Below are 16456 nucleotides of genomic sequence, written 5' to 3'. Positions count from 1 at the left end.
GAGCGCGTCACTTTGCGCAAAGAGCCGCGTTGGGCTCGCTGATCCCGTCACCTCCTCCCCGTTTCACGGAACGGTTGCGGTTAGAAGGGACCTCCGAGGTCACCTTGCCCGGCCCCTGCTCAAGGACCGGTTGCCCAGGACCACGTCCAGGTGGCTGTTGAACATCTCCAAGGAGGGAGACTCCGCCGCCTCCCCGGGCAACCTGTGCCGGTGCCAAAGCCGCCCTCAGGGTGAAGAAGTGTTTCCTGCTGTTCGGAGGGAGCCTCCCGTGTTCCAGCTGGTGCCCACTGCCTCTGGTCCTGTCACTGGGTGTCACTGGAAAGAGCCTGGCCCTCTCTTCTTTATACCCTCCCTTCAGGTATCTATACACATGGGTAAGACCCCGCTGAGCCTTCTCCTTCCCAGGCTGAACAGCTGCAGCCTTTCCTTGCAGGAGGGATGCTCCAGCCCCTTGATCATCTTTTGTGGCCCTTTTTGGACTCTCTCCAGTTTGTCCGTGTCTCCCTTGCACTGGGATGCTCAGAACTGGACACAATGCTGCAGGGGTGGCCTCACCAGTGCTGAGAGGGGTCACCTCTGTCTCCAGACTTGCTTCTCCTGCTCTGTGTTGAGCTGTGCATGGACGGACGCTTCTTGTCGTCCTTACGGTCTGGTCTGTCAGCGCTCTCCTTTGAGGAAAAGTGGCAGCACACTGTCTCCTTGCCTGGGCCTCTGATGGTGTGACTATCCACTCCAGAAAACTACAGGTGAGCAAGGAGCATTGCTTGGCTATAGCGTGCTGCAGCCCCACAAAAAGCGGCATGAGCTTGTTCTCCTGGGAGGCAATGTTCTTCCTTTAGTCTCATGTGGACACACAGCGGTGCCGGACCTGCTAACACGCGGTTAGGAGCGTGTGGCGGGAGCAGGCTGAGCTGCCGCATCACCTCTGAGTCAAACAAGGAGGCAGGGTATCTTCCCGCACGTCTCCCTGCTGCCTGCACGTGGAGGTGCATCGCACGCCCTGCGCTTGGCCCGCGGATACCTTGGGAAGGCAGTGCCAGCTTCCCTCCCTTGAAGAAAAATTACAGCCCAGGGAGCAATTCAAGAAGGAGAAGAGCTTCAGTGGAAAATGAATCATTCTGTTGTTTCTTTGTTACTAGCTGCGGCACAGCCAATTTCCATTTTATTAACTCAAATAAAAGTATAAACTCAGCCTTTTTATTAGTACTATTTATTGTGAACGTTGAAATGTCATGTAGTTTTGAACTGAGAGATGAACTGATTAGATAGGTAAGTCATATAATTAATTGGAAGACCCTTCCGTGACAATTATAGATATATCAAAGCCATTCAAGTGAGAAAAAGCAACCTTGAAAATGAAGTAGAGAGTTTAGTCATTGCTGAAACATACAAGAATATGTGTATTTAGATATTTTACACAAAGGAAATCTTGTTTACAGAAAAGAGACCTTGTTGATTATCTGATACAATCAAGTGCTTGTGAAATATAGTCTCTTACAGAAAGTATTCAATTTCTTCGTGATTTAGAGACCTTCTTTCAGCTTGGAGTGCTCTCTTTCATATTCACAACTTGAAGCAGATAGTCCATCATCTAATAAAAAGAGAAAAATATTATTTATAGACCAGTCCTGAAAAAAGTAATTCACTAAGTCAATAAGCCTAATATATATATCTGCTCTGTGTATTCACATAACAAACACATTCCTAATAATCTTTCCAAAACAGACCTCATTTGTCTTGGTTAGCGTAATAACCGACTGCCAAAGTACAAGGAAAGTCATTCTCCCAAATAACTCTGTCTGCCATCTCATTTATATAGTGCCTTATTAGTGTTAAAAAGCCAAATCTTAGAAACAATTTAAAGCTTATTTTCCAACTTACTTTTACACTTAGGCCAACTTGCAGGAGAGATTTCCCTTCTGATCTTTAACTGCTTTAAATGTAATTTATTCACAGAATAAAGAGCAGGCAAGATCGTCATTTGCCTGGTATTAACCGAAAACGGAAGAAAATAACTCAGGTGCACCACCCTAAGCCTAATTCCCAGAACTGTTATGCTCATCTCCTTGGCTTTTTTGACTGTTTCTGTGTTACAGCACTTTCCCTACTCTGGGTGAGTCTTTTAGAAAGAATTTTTTTATTCTTGAGAAATGTACAGCACAGCGCGAGCGTTAGCGGTAAACAATGCACTGAATGAACTGGAGCTAATAAGCAAGACCCTGAATTGAGTTACCTGAAGTACATATCTGTATTTACTTCTGCAGTCTTTCGCTTTGGGGATTTCTGATCTTAAATTTTAAATTCAAATTTTAAGTTAAATCAGCTAAATTTGAAAGGGTCCACGAAACAAAGTCCTCATAGCACATTTCTTCCCACCACAGCCTGTCTTGGCTTACGTTCAGTAGACGGGAACACAGGGTTGCACACACCGAGACAGACCCCTCGTGGTTAGCATCTCTGCAAGCGCATACTCGGTCTATGAGAATTATAGCCCCCGCGATGGTGACACGGTCTCGGGGCAGCTATTCCATCAGCTGGCAGTAGGGTTCACGGTTTACCTTCTTTTGGTCACGTTTCGATGCCTCAGTCTAACAGGCCATTTCACAGTGAACAGTAACCCGCTGTAAATACGCTGTCTGGTTCCTCCTAGAATTAGTTTCTATTTCAAACGCAAACACACTATGGCTGGAAAAGTATTTCGTGCCAAGTACAAACCTCTCATATGCTCTGCATCATCACCGGCAGTTTACTCTACCTGCCTATCTTGCACCGAGGCGGGCAGCTACACTCATCATTCCTGCGCCCTTGTTAGCTGTGGTACGGCAGCACCTGACACGAAGGTGTTGCCTAACCAACGTTTGTGCGACATGGAACCCCGCACACCCAGGAAAATCTACAGAATCAAAATCCAAAGGTCATTTTTGCTCTTGTATCGCTGTGTACGCGTACGACTGAATTTCCTATGTATACCAGAATTCCACCTTTACAAATAAACAGGGCCTCCTTTATTAAAAATAACGATTATCATTATTTAAAATGTTTAGGAAACTATCACAACCCTCAGAAAAGTAAAGCACATTACTTTCAATCTTCAGGTCTTCATCTGGAAAGCAGATCTCAAAAAGATCTATAGTTTAACTTTCAGGCGCTGGGTTTTTACTTTTTGAAGCCAAAGGAAAAACTATACACTGTATCTTATCTAGGCTGCATATAATCAGGTATTTGTGTCCAACAGTAGGAAAGCACAGGTTAAGTACTACTTTCATGATTATGTTTCTCTTCAAGATGGAGACAAAGGAACTGTTGAGTGCTGGAAATCAAAGGTTCTATGCAAAATGAGGTTCTGCATAGTCACATGAAACGCGATTTTTTACTAATCATTGGAGAAATCTGGATATTTAAGGCAATAATCTCATTAGTCCATGGATATGTTCAATGTCTGACCGCAAAAATGTGGATATTAATTTAGGGTAAAAGTACACACATATGGACATGATTCAACTTACTGGAGGCAACTTTCAGCTTTCATAAGTACGATTTATTACCAGAAACTTTTAGAAGTCAAAATATTTCCCTCTTTACATAGCATAATGGAATTGCTTCATCTAATTTGATTACAAAGCTGCACACTGCCGAGCTGAAGATGAGATAAATAGTTTTCTTTTTAAATAACATTAATCACAGTTATTATAAGCATCACTGTCATAAAGCCATAGCCAGAAAGAAACCTATGGACAGCATTCATATCAGTGGTGTAACAGACTGAAATCACGGCTTAATTTAATGGGTAAATTTTTACCCATATTCAAGTCAAAACCAAAGTATTCACGGACTTCACTGCACCAAGATTTCAGGAGGGAGACTGGGCTGAAGTCAGCCCAGGAATATTAACTACATCATATTACAGTAGCATATGGGAAGAAAAAAAAATCTTCCCGTTAATGTCTTTAAGGGGGTGTATTAATCTTTTTATTCTATTTCAATGTCACCCAGAAGAATTCTGCAGCTATATCACCATTACTGTACCTGACACATTATAAAGAAAGGAGTTTTCTAGTCAATTCTGCATTTAGACCCTGATTACTTTCTGTAAAACCTCACTGATACCCTTCCAGGTGTATTTTATAGGATTTTCCAAAAGAAAAGGGGTGAATCTCTTCCAAAGCCCTGTTACCTTGTGAAATAGTGCTAAGTACATTAACATGAGGGAAGAAGAGGTGGGTCCTGGGCACACATTATAGCTTATCAGTAGCCACAGATTCATTTTGCAAGACCACAAACGACCACAGTAGTGCCCAGCACCGTCAGCTGGGGGGGAAAGACTTGCACGAGCCGAAGACAGAGCTGGGAGCAGAAGAAACTCTCCAGCCTCGCTGCTCTATCCGCTGATCGGCCGTACCTCACGAGCCAGACAAGGTAACGACAGCGAGAATGGCAAGCGAGGGAGACAGTCAATATGACACGGCTTTATACACGATACCCTTCGCCGCCTTCCTGTCCTCTGTATTCACACCTGGTTTGCACACTAGCTCGTGTGTGCTGAGTTAATACAGAACTTGGTGCTGGTGTGGTCATCTGAGCATGACGCGCCAGAAAAGAAAAGAATGGAACGACCAAGCAACTTGAAGGGAATCCAGACGCTAAAGTTTGCTTAATGCTTGCTGAGTTTATGCCCAGTAGCAAATTAATGCATAAAAAATACAATCTGTGAGTGACAAGCTGTAATCAAGAGTAGAGTCTTACTTCACTGAACGACTAGTGCATGAGATGCATTTCTGCTACTTCTCTGGACAATCACAATTTAGAGGAAGCTGACGTTACTGTGAAATGAAATTTGAATACACGGAGTGTTTTTACAGGTTTTATCTTACTTACGTCTTTCCAGCTGCTATTGTCATCTGTCTCCCAGGTGTTCCTGGCAGACCAGGGAAGCCCTCCTTTCAAAAAGTGAGCACTTTTATTTTCATTCCCTTCCAGCAGCCGTAGCAAAGATTTTGAGATTTCTTCCCACTGCAGATAGTCTTCCAGCTGCTTGATATTTTCAGGTAATGCTGAAAACGGGGTCTTGTTTTCTTCTTCATAAACGTAAGGAAAATCTCCAGTGCTCTTTTTCCCCATTAGATGTCCTGTAATGACAACGACAGTAGCATGACATGAACCAAAACAGGTACGGATTGGATTGTTCAAACACCAGCTGGAAGTTGTTGTTGACTGGTCGTATGGAGGGGAGGGAAGGGGTTAGATGATGTCAAAGTTGAAGCACAACTGTTACAGTGTCACACACCATTAATTTTCTGTCTCATGTGCTACACTGCCAGAGAAAACCTTGCTGGGAACGGGGCAGAGAGAACCAAGCGTTTTACCTTGAGCTAGGGAGAGGCACCTGGTAAGATTTGCTGCAATAAGAAGCGGATGGAGAAGATGTAGGTTTTAGACTTTCTCTGCCTTGACGTGGGATGGGACTGTAGTGTAAGCCTATGTTCCGGGGCCTTCCTAGGAGCTAAGCTGGATGCACTTTTGATATACCATGCTTTAATGTCATCAAAATGAAATCGTAGTTGGCTTTGGGCTGCAAAGGAGGCCACTGGGAAGGGGAGAGGGAGAGACAGCACCGGAGGACGCTCCTCCAGGCCGAGCGCCCCAGGGCCTCGGCGGGGACCAGGGCTCCCCGAGGTGTGGCCGCACCCCAGGGCGCTGGGGAGCTCCTGGGTCCCGCCCAGCCGCCTTCGGGCTTGGGCCTGTGTTCCCGCACCCGTGAAGAAAGGCAGCGGTAGGAAACGCAATGGCCGAACAGGCATGTCGGAGGTAGCGGGGAAAGCTGCGTTACCCGCGCCCTCTGCCCGCACCGGTGCGCGGTGCTGGGGCGGGGGCCGTGCGGGGCGCAGGCTGCTTCCGCGGCAGCGCGGCTCCGCGCCCGACGCTCGGGGCCGGGAGAGCGCCGGCGGCGGGGGCTGTCTGCGGCGGCCGGCCCGCGCTGGCACGGGGGCTGCCGGCCCTCGGGGAGCGCGCTGCGCCCTGCCCTGCCCGGCCCGGCCCCGGCCCCGGCCCCGGCCCCGGCCCGCCGCCAGGCAGCGCCCGGAGCCCGGCCGGCGCCGCCAGGTGCCGGGGAGCCCCCGTCGGGGCGCCCGTCGGCTCGCACCGCGCCGTCGGCTCCGGGGCGCCGGCAGGACAAGAGCGGCCCGGGGCGGGGGGCCGAGCCAGCGGGACCGGCGGGGCGTCCAGCAGCGGGACCGGCGGGGCGCCGGGCGGGGCGAGGGTCGGGCCGGTCGGGCGGCGGCGCGGCCGGCCGGGGTGGCGAGGGGGCGGGCGGGCTGCCGGGCGCCGGGCAGCGGCGGGCGGGACGGAGACTTACCCACAGCCCAGTGGCTGCCGCGGGGGTAGATCTTGGTGAGCGCGGGGGAGCCGCCGGGCTGCAGGGGCGCCGCGCCGCCCTGCGCCGCCAGCAGCGCCAGCGCCAGCAGCGGCAGAGCGCCGGGCCGCCGCGAGCCGCCGCCGCCGCCCATCGTGCCGCTGCCGCTGCTGCCGGTGCCGCCGCTGCCGGTGCTGCCGCTGCCGCCGCTGCCGGTGCCGGTGCCGGTGCCGCGCCGCCCTCCGCTGCGGGCCGGCTCCGGCTCCGGCTCCGTCTGGGCGAAGCGCTGCCGCCGCCGCCGCCGCCGCCCCCCATTTATACGGAGCCGGGACCGGGCGCAAGCGGAGCTGCCGCGCCTGACGCCTCCTCACGGGGCCGGGGCTGCCGCCGCCCCCGTCCCCCCGGGCCCCCGTCCTGCCTCCGGCGGGGGCGGGGGCGGCTGCCGGCAGCCCCGGCCCCCGGCCCGCCTCCCCGCCCCGGCAGGCTCCCGGCGGGGGGAGGCGAGGGGGTGCCGGCCCCGGGGCTCAGCCCTCCCCAGCCGCCGCCGCAGGAGCCCCGGGGCCGGCAGCCTGTCGACGGCCTTTCCCGGGCCGCGCCGCGCCGCCGCTGCCCCGCTGTCCCCCGCCCCGCTCCCGCTCGTCCCGGCCCCGTCTGCGCTGGGCGCGCTCGGGCTGGTCCCCGTGTCCGCCCGTGTCTGTGCCAGGCGGCAGGGAGCCGGTCCCCGGGCGCTTCCCGACTTCTGGAGAGACCGGCTAACGTTGCCCTTGGGGTTATTTTCTCGATTACATTCGAAAACCAGAAACTCCTCAGAAGGTTGTTTTCCCCTCGCCTCCCTTCGTCTTGCGTGGCTTGGTGCTCCGAGGTGGCCGGGGCGGCTGCGAGGGGCCTCGGAGCGTGGGGGACGGGTGCTGCCGGTGGTGCCCAGCGCCACCCGTCCGCCCGGGGCCGTGTGCGGGGCGGCGGCAGGCACCGCACAGGGCTGATGGGGAGGGGTGGCCCTGCGGCGGGAGCCTGGGCTTCCAGAGCCGGCGCAAGGGGCTGTGACAAACGCCGCGGGGGCGGGCGAGGGAATGCGGGTGACACTTGCGGTTTACCCTCTGCCGTGCGGGACTGTGCGCGCGTGTTAAGCTTCACTTGATGGAAAGGGTTTCCCACCGCTGCCGCAGGCTGCTGGACCGGGGAGCCAGGGTGGCTCGGGTACGTTTCTGTTACAGGAACTATTTTTCTGAAGAAGTTTCTGTAAAAACGAATCTATCTTCTTTACAGAAAGCAGCATGAAAATGTTCACAGAAGTGGTTTGCTGCTCTGGACTAAAATGACCGAACACGTTGAAAAATTTTTACAAGAGCTTGTGGAAAAAAAAAAATGCTCTAGCATTTTTTAAGCAGAAGGAATGGCTGTAAAACAACCAAACTCAAAGGAAATCATCACTTGAAGCTCATTGAAATAGACGATCTTGTGCAAGGAGTTTCTTCTTATTTCCAATATCACATAAATTTACTGTCACAGGTGACAGTAATGCGACTCACAGATTTACAGGACTTTCTTCTTTCCTCGCACAGAGGCCCTGTAAACTTTTGTGCTGGTTTGGGCTGGGATAGAGTTAATTTTCCTCACAGTAGCTCGTGTGGGGCTGTTTTGGATTTGTGCTGAAAACAGTGTTGATAACTCAGGGATGTTTTTGTTATTGCTGAGCAGCGCTTCCGCAGCCTCAAGGCCTGTTCTGCCTCTCACCCCACCCCACCAGTGAGCGGGCTGGGGGGCCCAGGGAGTTCTGAGGTTACACACCTGGGACAGCTGACCCCAGCTGACCCAAGGATACCCCAGATCATATGGCATCACGCTCAGCAACAAAAGCTGGGGCAAGGAGGAATGGGGGGCATTCAGAGTTATGGCATTTGTCTTCCCAAGTCATCGCTGTGCATGATGGAGCCCTGCTTGCCTGCAGATGGCTGAACACCTGCCTGCTGATGGGAGGGAGTGAATTAATTCCTTGGTTTGCTTTGCTTGAGCATGCAGCTTTTGCTTTACCTATTAAACTGTCTTTATGTCAACCCATGAGTTTTCTCACTTTTACCCTTCCGATTCTCTCCCCCATCCCACTGGGGGGGGAGAGCGAGCAAGGGGCTGTGTGGTGCTTAGCTGCTGGCTGGGGTTAAACCACGACAACTTTCCAGCACTCTAAGGCACCTGGAACTGGCCAACTTTGTAATAGCTAATGCACGAAACGATTTCCATCCTGAAGAGGCAGTGCAGAGGAAAGGATGTATGAACCACTGAAGGAGCCAGTATATGACTGTAAAGGCCATGAAGAAGTGGAACGCTTAAATGCATTCTCAACTTCAGGCACGTAAGTAGTTTCACTGAAGTGAAGGTGGATGAGTAGGAGAGGGATACAGAGTCCTGATGTGCCGTTTGTCCCAGAGGAGAACAAGAGAGACAGGGGTGAAGTCGTGTGGAATTGGTACAGTTTATGTGATGATCTGCTGTCTAGAGAACCATGTCAGGAAATAGAATACGGAGTTAACAGAGCTGACGGTGAGGGAGCTGCCAGATCCTTCAGCTAGCCCTGCACGACTGGAACTGAACTATACCCGACGGGAGCTGCCATGGATGTGAATTAGCATAACGACTGGGCAAACGATCTAGTACACTCACTTTTGAAGTCAATTGTGTATCCTACTGTATGAGCTAAATTGTTCCCTTGTCTAGTCTTAGTTTATTGCATCTTCTTTTACTGATTAATGTGATTCATTCTTTTATTTTGGTTATTAATTATGCATTCTTGTTTAATTTACAATAGTATTCTCATGCCTCAATCACGAGTTTCACTGTGCAGCCTGCAGTACAGCTACAGACAAGATGTGCTCTGTGCTGAGTGACAGCTGATCAAATACAATATTGCCATCCGTGGGAAATTCTAATTGTTCATTGCAATTCAAGACAGGAAATTGAAAATTCAGGAAACTCTCCATTTTCAGAAAGAAAAACCCGAAGCAAAATATTTGGCTTTCCTAAGCTACAGCGGCTGTACTGGAAGCCCTCTGACTGTCCTTGCCTTCCCAGGCTCTTGTGCTGGACCTGCCTTCGAGCTGGGGCCTGGGCTGCAGCCATCAGCCCCGCCGCGGCCCCCGGGACCGTGGTGCACAGCGCGGTGCAGCACAGCACAGCACAGCGCATCCCTGCACGGCGCGGCTGCTGGTGCCCCTCGGTTCAGCCCTGGTCGCTCCAGAGGCCGCTGACACAGGTTCCCTCGGACCCCTCTGCACCAGCCAGCGGAGCCAAGGGGAAGCCATCAGCAGGTCATCTCCCTGAAACGGCCACATTTGCACAAATTGACTTAGGAAGTCACTTCTTTCCTAGTCCTCTGTTTGGCACAGTACTTTTCTTACTTTCAACTGTTTCTGGTGGTTTTGCTTCTGTTGCTTTATATAAGGCTTATTGAGGATTAACATCATAAAGCAACATTGAAACCTTCTGCTCAATAAGTCATTTATAGCTGCATATAACACCTATGCTGTTAGTAACCTTTGGCTAGTAACGCCAGACCATGAATTCTTACTCAGTTCCTTGTTGCCCAGTAGTCCTAAGTCTCTTTTACCACAAACACTATGCAAACAAATAAACCTTTCTCATATTTTGTATATATAGGCTACATCTTCATACATTTCATGTGCTAAAGGCTATGCCTTCACATTAAATCTCTAAATTTTGCACTGCCAGGAGCTACTTTAATTTCAGATCCTTCCTTACACACTCCAATTTTTATACCTTGTATTATGGACTTAATGAAAGTTTAAATTAGTTTGCCCTTTAGATGATTAAAGTTCCAGTGAAAAATACTGATTTAGACAGTTGATCAAATTTGGGCTTGAATTTTCTTTTTAATTAGGATTAGCTTTTTGAATGGAGGGATATTTTTGCCAAGAAAAACACATTTTCAGGGTTTTGTCATAAAACAAATGCAAAAATCTGTTTAACTCCTCCAAACAAACTGGGTTATTTGAAGCAAGCCACTAACAGAAACTCAGTTTGAGGATTTTCTATTTTTCTGGAAAAGAAGGACAATAATTTTCCCAAACTAAAGCAACCCTGCAGGTCTATCTATCTGTTTAGTTTTACCTTTCCTTTTGTATTGACAGCCATCATAAGAGCCTTCTCTCTTCATTGAGTGTGTTCAATGGAAGTTTATTCTTCCTGTTCTCAAAAGAAAGAGACCCTAGGAAGATCTTTAATCCCATAATTTGCATGGGTGTCCTGATTCATGCGTATACACAACTGACACCCACAATAATGGACCTGAAATACTGAGCCCTCAGCAGGCTCCCAGACATGTCTGTAGGGAGTGTTAGAGGCAGGCTTGTATTTTCCCAAAGCAGCCGAGGCTGCACGACTTGTGCTTTCCCCAAAGTGTATTCCATTATTTGTAATATGTGCCGGACACGTCACAAACTCTGCTTCACTTATCTGCAAGGCTTTCTTCTGCCTGGTGAAACGCTTGGGTGGCTTTTGGGATCAAAATGCCTATCAGGACATTCTTAGGACCTTCCTCATCCTCTGTCAGAACGACTGGCCATCAGTTTTGCAACCAAAATTCGTCAGAGCCCAGGGGGTTGGGGTAAACTGGCCCACTCTTCCACATCCCGCAGTGGCAGAGCATGTGTGCAGTGGGCTGAAGAAAAGGTGATGCTGGAGGGGTTGTACCTGAATCGCGACGGAGAGCGTTGGGGTTGGTGGGCACGGAGTGTACCGACGGCAGGGAGAGGCAGGGGCGTTGGCCCGCACTGGGACCAGGACGCCGCCCCAGTTGCCATTAGTTATCATGGGCTCTGCCGGCTGCTGCTCGCGGGAGGGAGGGCAACTGTGGCTGCAGTGTGGATGCACTCGGTCCTGCGCACAGTGCTGAGCACTGTCAGCCGTGGGGCTGAGGGGACGATGCCTTAATTGCAGCGGAGTATGTGCTTGAGCAATGCTGCTTGTTCATGCCCTTGTGAGAATTAGGCAGATGCATTAATTAAATGAACTAACTGGATCTCTTCATTAAATACTCTTGGTGCTTGACATCACCCCTGTGCCCCTTCAGGCCCTTAATGGCATTTGTTGAGTAGGAGAAAACGTATAATTTCCTTTTTTAATGGACAGTACATCTGCACTCCTCAGCCTGTGGTGAGCGTGATAGGACCAGGTCTCTGCCCGCAGCTTCCCCAGTGAAACCCCCGGGGCCATCCGGCACCATCCCAGACCCAACTGCCTGCCCACCGGGGTCCTCTGCTTGCCGCAGCCGATGGCTCTTGGGAGCAGGTTGAGCTGTGAAGGAAGGAGCTGCTCCTTGACATACTTATTATGCCATGAGCACTGGGAGCTGTAGGCTTCGATGACTTTTCATAGGCAGGATTATCACCTGTACTCCACGGCTCATGTCCCCTCCAACTCCAGGGATTTACTTGGTCCGGGCTGGCCATTGCTCTTTTTGTCGTGTGCCTTTCCCTGCTAGCACCTTCGGACTAATGGGGCATGAATTAATGCACTAGGTGCCCTGGTGTGTCTTTTGTGGGGTCACAGCTAGAACTGGGCTGCAAACAGTTCAGCAAAGGGAAACCTGACTGGAAAAAGAACTCGGCACTGAAGCAGAATAACCCGATCCCTAATAAATGAAACCAAACCATCTGTTTACAAGCAAGCCAAACCACTGCAAAGACGCTGAAATATTCCAATATGTAAGTGTAGAAAGTGGCAAGAGCAGCAAGTTTGACACAGTGGTGGCCGAGAGCCCCACCGACAGCAGTGAGAAAGCAGGTAAAACCGCAACTGCAACAAACCTCCAGCCGGAACAGCGCAGAGACACACGCCACCGGCAACCCCCCGTTAAGGGGTTTTAAATGCTATTACCACAATAACACTCTTTAATTTGCTTCCTTTACGTTTTAGACGACCATGATTGTTCTATCAGCAAGGCAGATTTTACAGAAATAAAAAGGGATAAAAGAAAAATGGTGTGCCTTTCATCATTTGCTTTGTAGTGATCCCGACGTTAGAGACAGCTATAATATATGTACAGAACAAACAATGGTTTAAGCATATCACCAATGTAATAACAGGGCACGATCACTAAGGAATACTTTGTAAATGTTGAAGATGCTGAATTGACTAATCTCCAGCACTTCAGACCTGTAGTCAGGGCAGGCATTCTGCAAATAACCTGAAAATTGGCTCTCTGCAGTAACAGTTCCCTGAAGAACTGAAGACATTTTTCAGAAAAGACCTCCACAACTTTACAGAGGCTGAAGAATATGAAATAATAAACATATATTTAATAAGGCGCAGTTTAAGGTATTTGATACTGTTTGTGCTGCACTTTAGGAAGTCCTAGACCTACACAGCTGGAGCTTAACCAAAGCAATTGCTTATTGCCCATTTAGTGTATGCCAGTGTGCTGCATTAGCCATCACATTTTTTTAGTTTTGTGATTTTTGTGGTGGAGGGGTTCAATATTTTGAGAATTCAAACGGGAAGCGTTTATGTTTCTGAATTTTCGGGAACTGTTGCTGGCCAGACAGCGGCAGCCCCAGCTGAGCCTTCCCGGAGAGGACAAAATGCTTCAAGTGACACTGCTGTGCTCGTGGTCCCGGGGAGCACAGAGCGATGGGGATACGAACAGCAGGCACCGAGCTTGTGCCCTGCTGCAGGCACCTCCGAGCAGGGAGAGGTCGGCTTCACAGAGCCACAGACTCACAGAGCGGTTGGGGTTGGAAGGGACCTTCAAAGGTCACCTAGTCCAAGCCCCCTGTCGTGGGCAGGGACATCTTTCACTAGGTCAGGTTGCTCAAAGCCCCATCCAACCTGGCCTTGAACACTTCCAGGGATGGGGCATCCACGGCTTCTCTGGGCAACCTGTGCCAGTGGCTCACCACCCTCATCGTAAAACATTTCTTCCTTATGTCCAATCTAAACCTGCCCTCTTTCAGTTTAAAACTGTTGTCCCTTGTCCTGTCACTACAGACCCTGGTAAAAAGTCTCTCTCCGTCTTTCTTATAAGCCTCTTTATATATTGAAAGGCCGCAAGAAGGTCTCCCTGAGGCTGTCTCTTCTTCAGGCTGAACAACCCCAGCTCTCAGCTTTTCTCCATAGAAGGGGCGTTGCAGCTCTCAGATGATTTTTGTGGCCTCCTCTGGACCCACTCCAACAGGTCCGTGTCTTTCTTGCACTGAGGACCACAGATCTGGACGCAGCGCTCCAGGCAGGGTCTCACCAGCGCGGAGCAGAGCAGGAGAATCACCTGCCTGGACCTGCTGGCCACGCTGCCGGTGATGCAGCCCGGGACGCAGCTGGCTTTCGGGGCTGGAAGTGCACATTGCCAGCTGATGCCTGTATCTTCAGCGCCCCGGTGCACAGAGCATGCCTTGGCCTCACTCGGCCCATCAGACAACATGCCCCAGGCTTGGGCCGGGGTGTGAACTCCTGCAGGCTTCCAGGAAGGTTGGAGGAGGGTTGACACTTAACAATGTGCGATACTTACACTTTCTCCCTTTCTTTTCCCTCAGTTTTGAGCGCTCATTGGAAGCGGGGTCTGTCAGGCTTTTGTGGGAGTGCAGTGTGGCAGGGGCTGCTCCTCACCTGGCGTGGGAGGATCGCCCACAGCCCCTCCAGGTCTGGCGGCTGCAGCTCCTTCTGCCGGGACCGCTCCTGCTGCCACCCTGCCGGGAGCCCGCTGTGAACGGCAGCCGGGGCTGCCTGTCCTCAGAGACACAGGCAGGGCCGCATGTCTGGGTCTTGGCCCGCGCCCAGCACCATTCTGTGGCTCCAGAGCCTGTAGAAAGGTGGTGTCGAGTGGGGCAGGTGGCTGGAGCAGCCCCTCTGCCGGGCACCGCTTCAGGTGACTCATCTGCCAGTTTGTTAGCTTGCAACTAAGGCTATGGAAAATGAGCACGGAGGAAATTTAAAACTACAAGTTTTGTCTCCCAAATGTCAACTTTCTTCCACCTACAGCTGCTGGTGCTGGACTTATAAACACCATATGTGTTGGAAAAAATAGAGCGAGGAACCGACGTGACACAAGTCCAGAGAGCGAACAGACAAACAGCGGGACAAGTGCAGGTGACAGAAAGGACAGGCATCAGCAAACCGTAAGGCTATCAGGTGGCCCCCGACTCCTGTCACGAGAAGCGAGGCAGGTGGCAGGAAGGTCACCGTCCCCTGGAAGCAGGGAGGCGCCGCGGCCAGCCCCGAGCCGTGCCCCACACCAGGCGCAGCGGAAAGGTGGCCCCTGCGCCCCAGGGGCTGGCAGGGGGCTGGTGCGCCAGCACCCCCCTCCCCGATGCCCAGGCCTCCTCGCAGTCCGATTTTTCACACATACCTTTCAGTTTACTTCTAGCGAACGTGGTCACCAGCACTAGAAACTGATGCCCTAATGTGACTGCGAAAGAAAAAGCTTTGTGCACAGCTGCTTTATTTGTAAAATTCAAATCCAGACAGAGGTTCATATTTCCAATAGCTTCAAAATTCAGGCGGTCATCATGTCCACGTCAGATTTCCATATACCTACATATAGATACAGACTATATATAGCATCTGTATATATAGTTTCTGCTGATAGCATATTCACACACAAATGATAGAGAAACAGAGTTGGTTCTAGATACAAAAGCATAAATGATGACAGAAGAGATGGAATACACTTATTTAAGCCAAGCTGTGGAGCAGAGAAACATATTGAATTTTTGTCATGTGGGTGGCCTATGTTTTGTTTGCTTTTGGCCCCTAAGATGTTCAAAGAAACACTGATAAAATCCATGCATGCAGAGGAAAATGTCCTTTTCATCACTGTTGCTTACTATCTTGATTAAACATAGGCAGAAATTACTTGCTAACAAAGCTTAAACTGGAGTTATCTCCCCAGTTACTCCATGTACTCATTTTATCTCTACCAGCGTAGGCAGCAGTTCAACCTGAATGCCTGGCAGCCAGGACTCGGACGCCTCCAGTGCTGCCCTGCCAGGAGGGCTGCGAGGAGCAGGCAGGCACCCAGCAAGCGGTGCTGGGGCTGCCCCCCACGCCCCCAGCCTCGTGACCCCAACGTCAAACACCAAAGTACTGAGAAGAGAGAATCAGAGGAGACCGAGCAAAGCCGACCTCCTGCTCAGCCCTCTCCCGTGAGCACGACAGTGCTCATGGCCGCGGGGACCAGCCCCTGCCCTCACCCGGAGGGTCCACGCTGGTGCGCAGCCCTCGTTCCCGGCCCCAGCCCGGGGGGCCCCGCAACGCCTGCGGCCCGCTCCTGCACATGCTGCGGCCTGCGTGGCCCTGCGTGCACAGGGGCAGTTTTAGCTGCCTTTTCACAGCTCAGCTAAACTGGAAAGAAAAACCAGCCAGCTTCAATCAACATCTGAGCTTCTCCTACTCCCAACTGCTCAGTTAAAAACTTACTGCCCGTGCCTGTAGCATCTTGATCTTCCTCAAAAAAAAAAAAAAAAACAAACCAAACATCCAGAGGCTTTGCTAGGATGGAGGCATTTGCTTTAAAATGCTCTTTTCTCCAGTGACACAATGCACAGTATTTCACACCAACAGCCGAGCTAGCCGTTCTTCCCAGGGAGTATTGATGTCTGAGCAGCATGTGAGCTGAGGCGAACCAGTTACCACCACTTCAAGGATCAGTGGAGCACTCTGCCTCCAGTTAGTAAGTCAGTACATCTGCCACTTATATCCTTGATCTGTCTTGACTTCAAAGGGAAGCTGCAGCCTAGCAGAGCAGGCAATTGAAGAAAGAAGTTGTATTTGTGAAAAGGGAAAGCACCTCAATGCATCAAATACGTAGGATCTTAACCCACTTCTTTTTATTAGTCAGCCCCCTCTATAACCTGCCGAAACATATGCCCAAGTACAGTTTGTCCCTTACCTCTGAAAACTGTGTGTAAAATTCTGCTTGAAGCGCAAGGAGCAGCAATATACATAAATCTAATTTGGGGCTGGCTTGTGCCCTTGCTGCAAATTATTTTAGAGGTGGTAAGAGATGAATGAGGTAGAATAGCATAACTGGAAGGGACCTACAGGGATCATCTAATCCAACTGCCCGACCACTTCAGGGCCGACCAAAAGTTAAAGCATGTT

General features: G+C 50.8%; 1 protein-coding gene across 1 annotated transcript; it reads right to left on the bottom strand.

The window, feature by feature from the left end:
• Positions 1-1194: 1194 nt before the first annotated feature.
• On the bottom strand, positions 1195-15631 carry GRP (gastrin releasing peptide). Its single transcript, XM_087772737.1, has 4 exons — positions 15547-15631; positions 6353-6712; positions 4876-5126; positions 1195-1591 (listed from the first exon to the last, which is right to left on the bottom strand). Exons 1-4 carry the CDS (start codon positions 15629-15631, stop codon positions 1538-1540), a joined length of 750 nt encoding a protein of 249 aa, XP_087628863.1. The 3' UTR covers positions 1195-1537.
• Positions 15632-16456: the final 825 nt, after the last annotated feature.

The sequence above is a fragment of the Nipponia nippon genome, unplaced genomic scaffold, assembly GCF_047370975.1.
Source record: "Nipponia nippon isolate SJK-2023a ecotype South Korea unplaced genomic scaffold, ASM4737097v1 scaffold_37, whole genome shotgun sequence".
Lineage (NCBI taxonomy): Eukaryota > Metazoa > Chordata > Aves > Pelecaniformes > Threskiornithidae > Nipponia > Nipponia nippon.
The sequence above is the reverse complement of the archived record's forward strand: the minus strand, read 5'-3'. Positions and strand labels throughout refer to the sequence as shown.

Bases quoted from the DNA above. Each gene is read 5' to 3' on its own strand.
- GRP (XM_087772737.1), bottom strand. From the start codon at position 15,631: ATGTGCAGGAGCGGGCCGCAGGCGTTGCGGGGCCCCCCGGGCTGGGGC. The intron at 6,713-15,546 runs GTGAGGGCAGGG...CCCCGTGAGGAG, and splicing joins CACCAGCGTGGACCCTCCGG to GCGTCAGGCGCGGCAGCTCC. The intron at 5,127-6,352 runs GTAAGTCTCCGT...TTGTCATTACAG, and splicing joins CGGCAGCCACTGGGCTGTGG to GACATCTAATGGGGAAAAAG.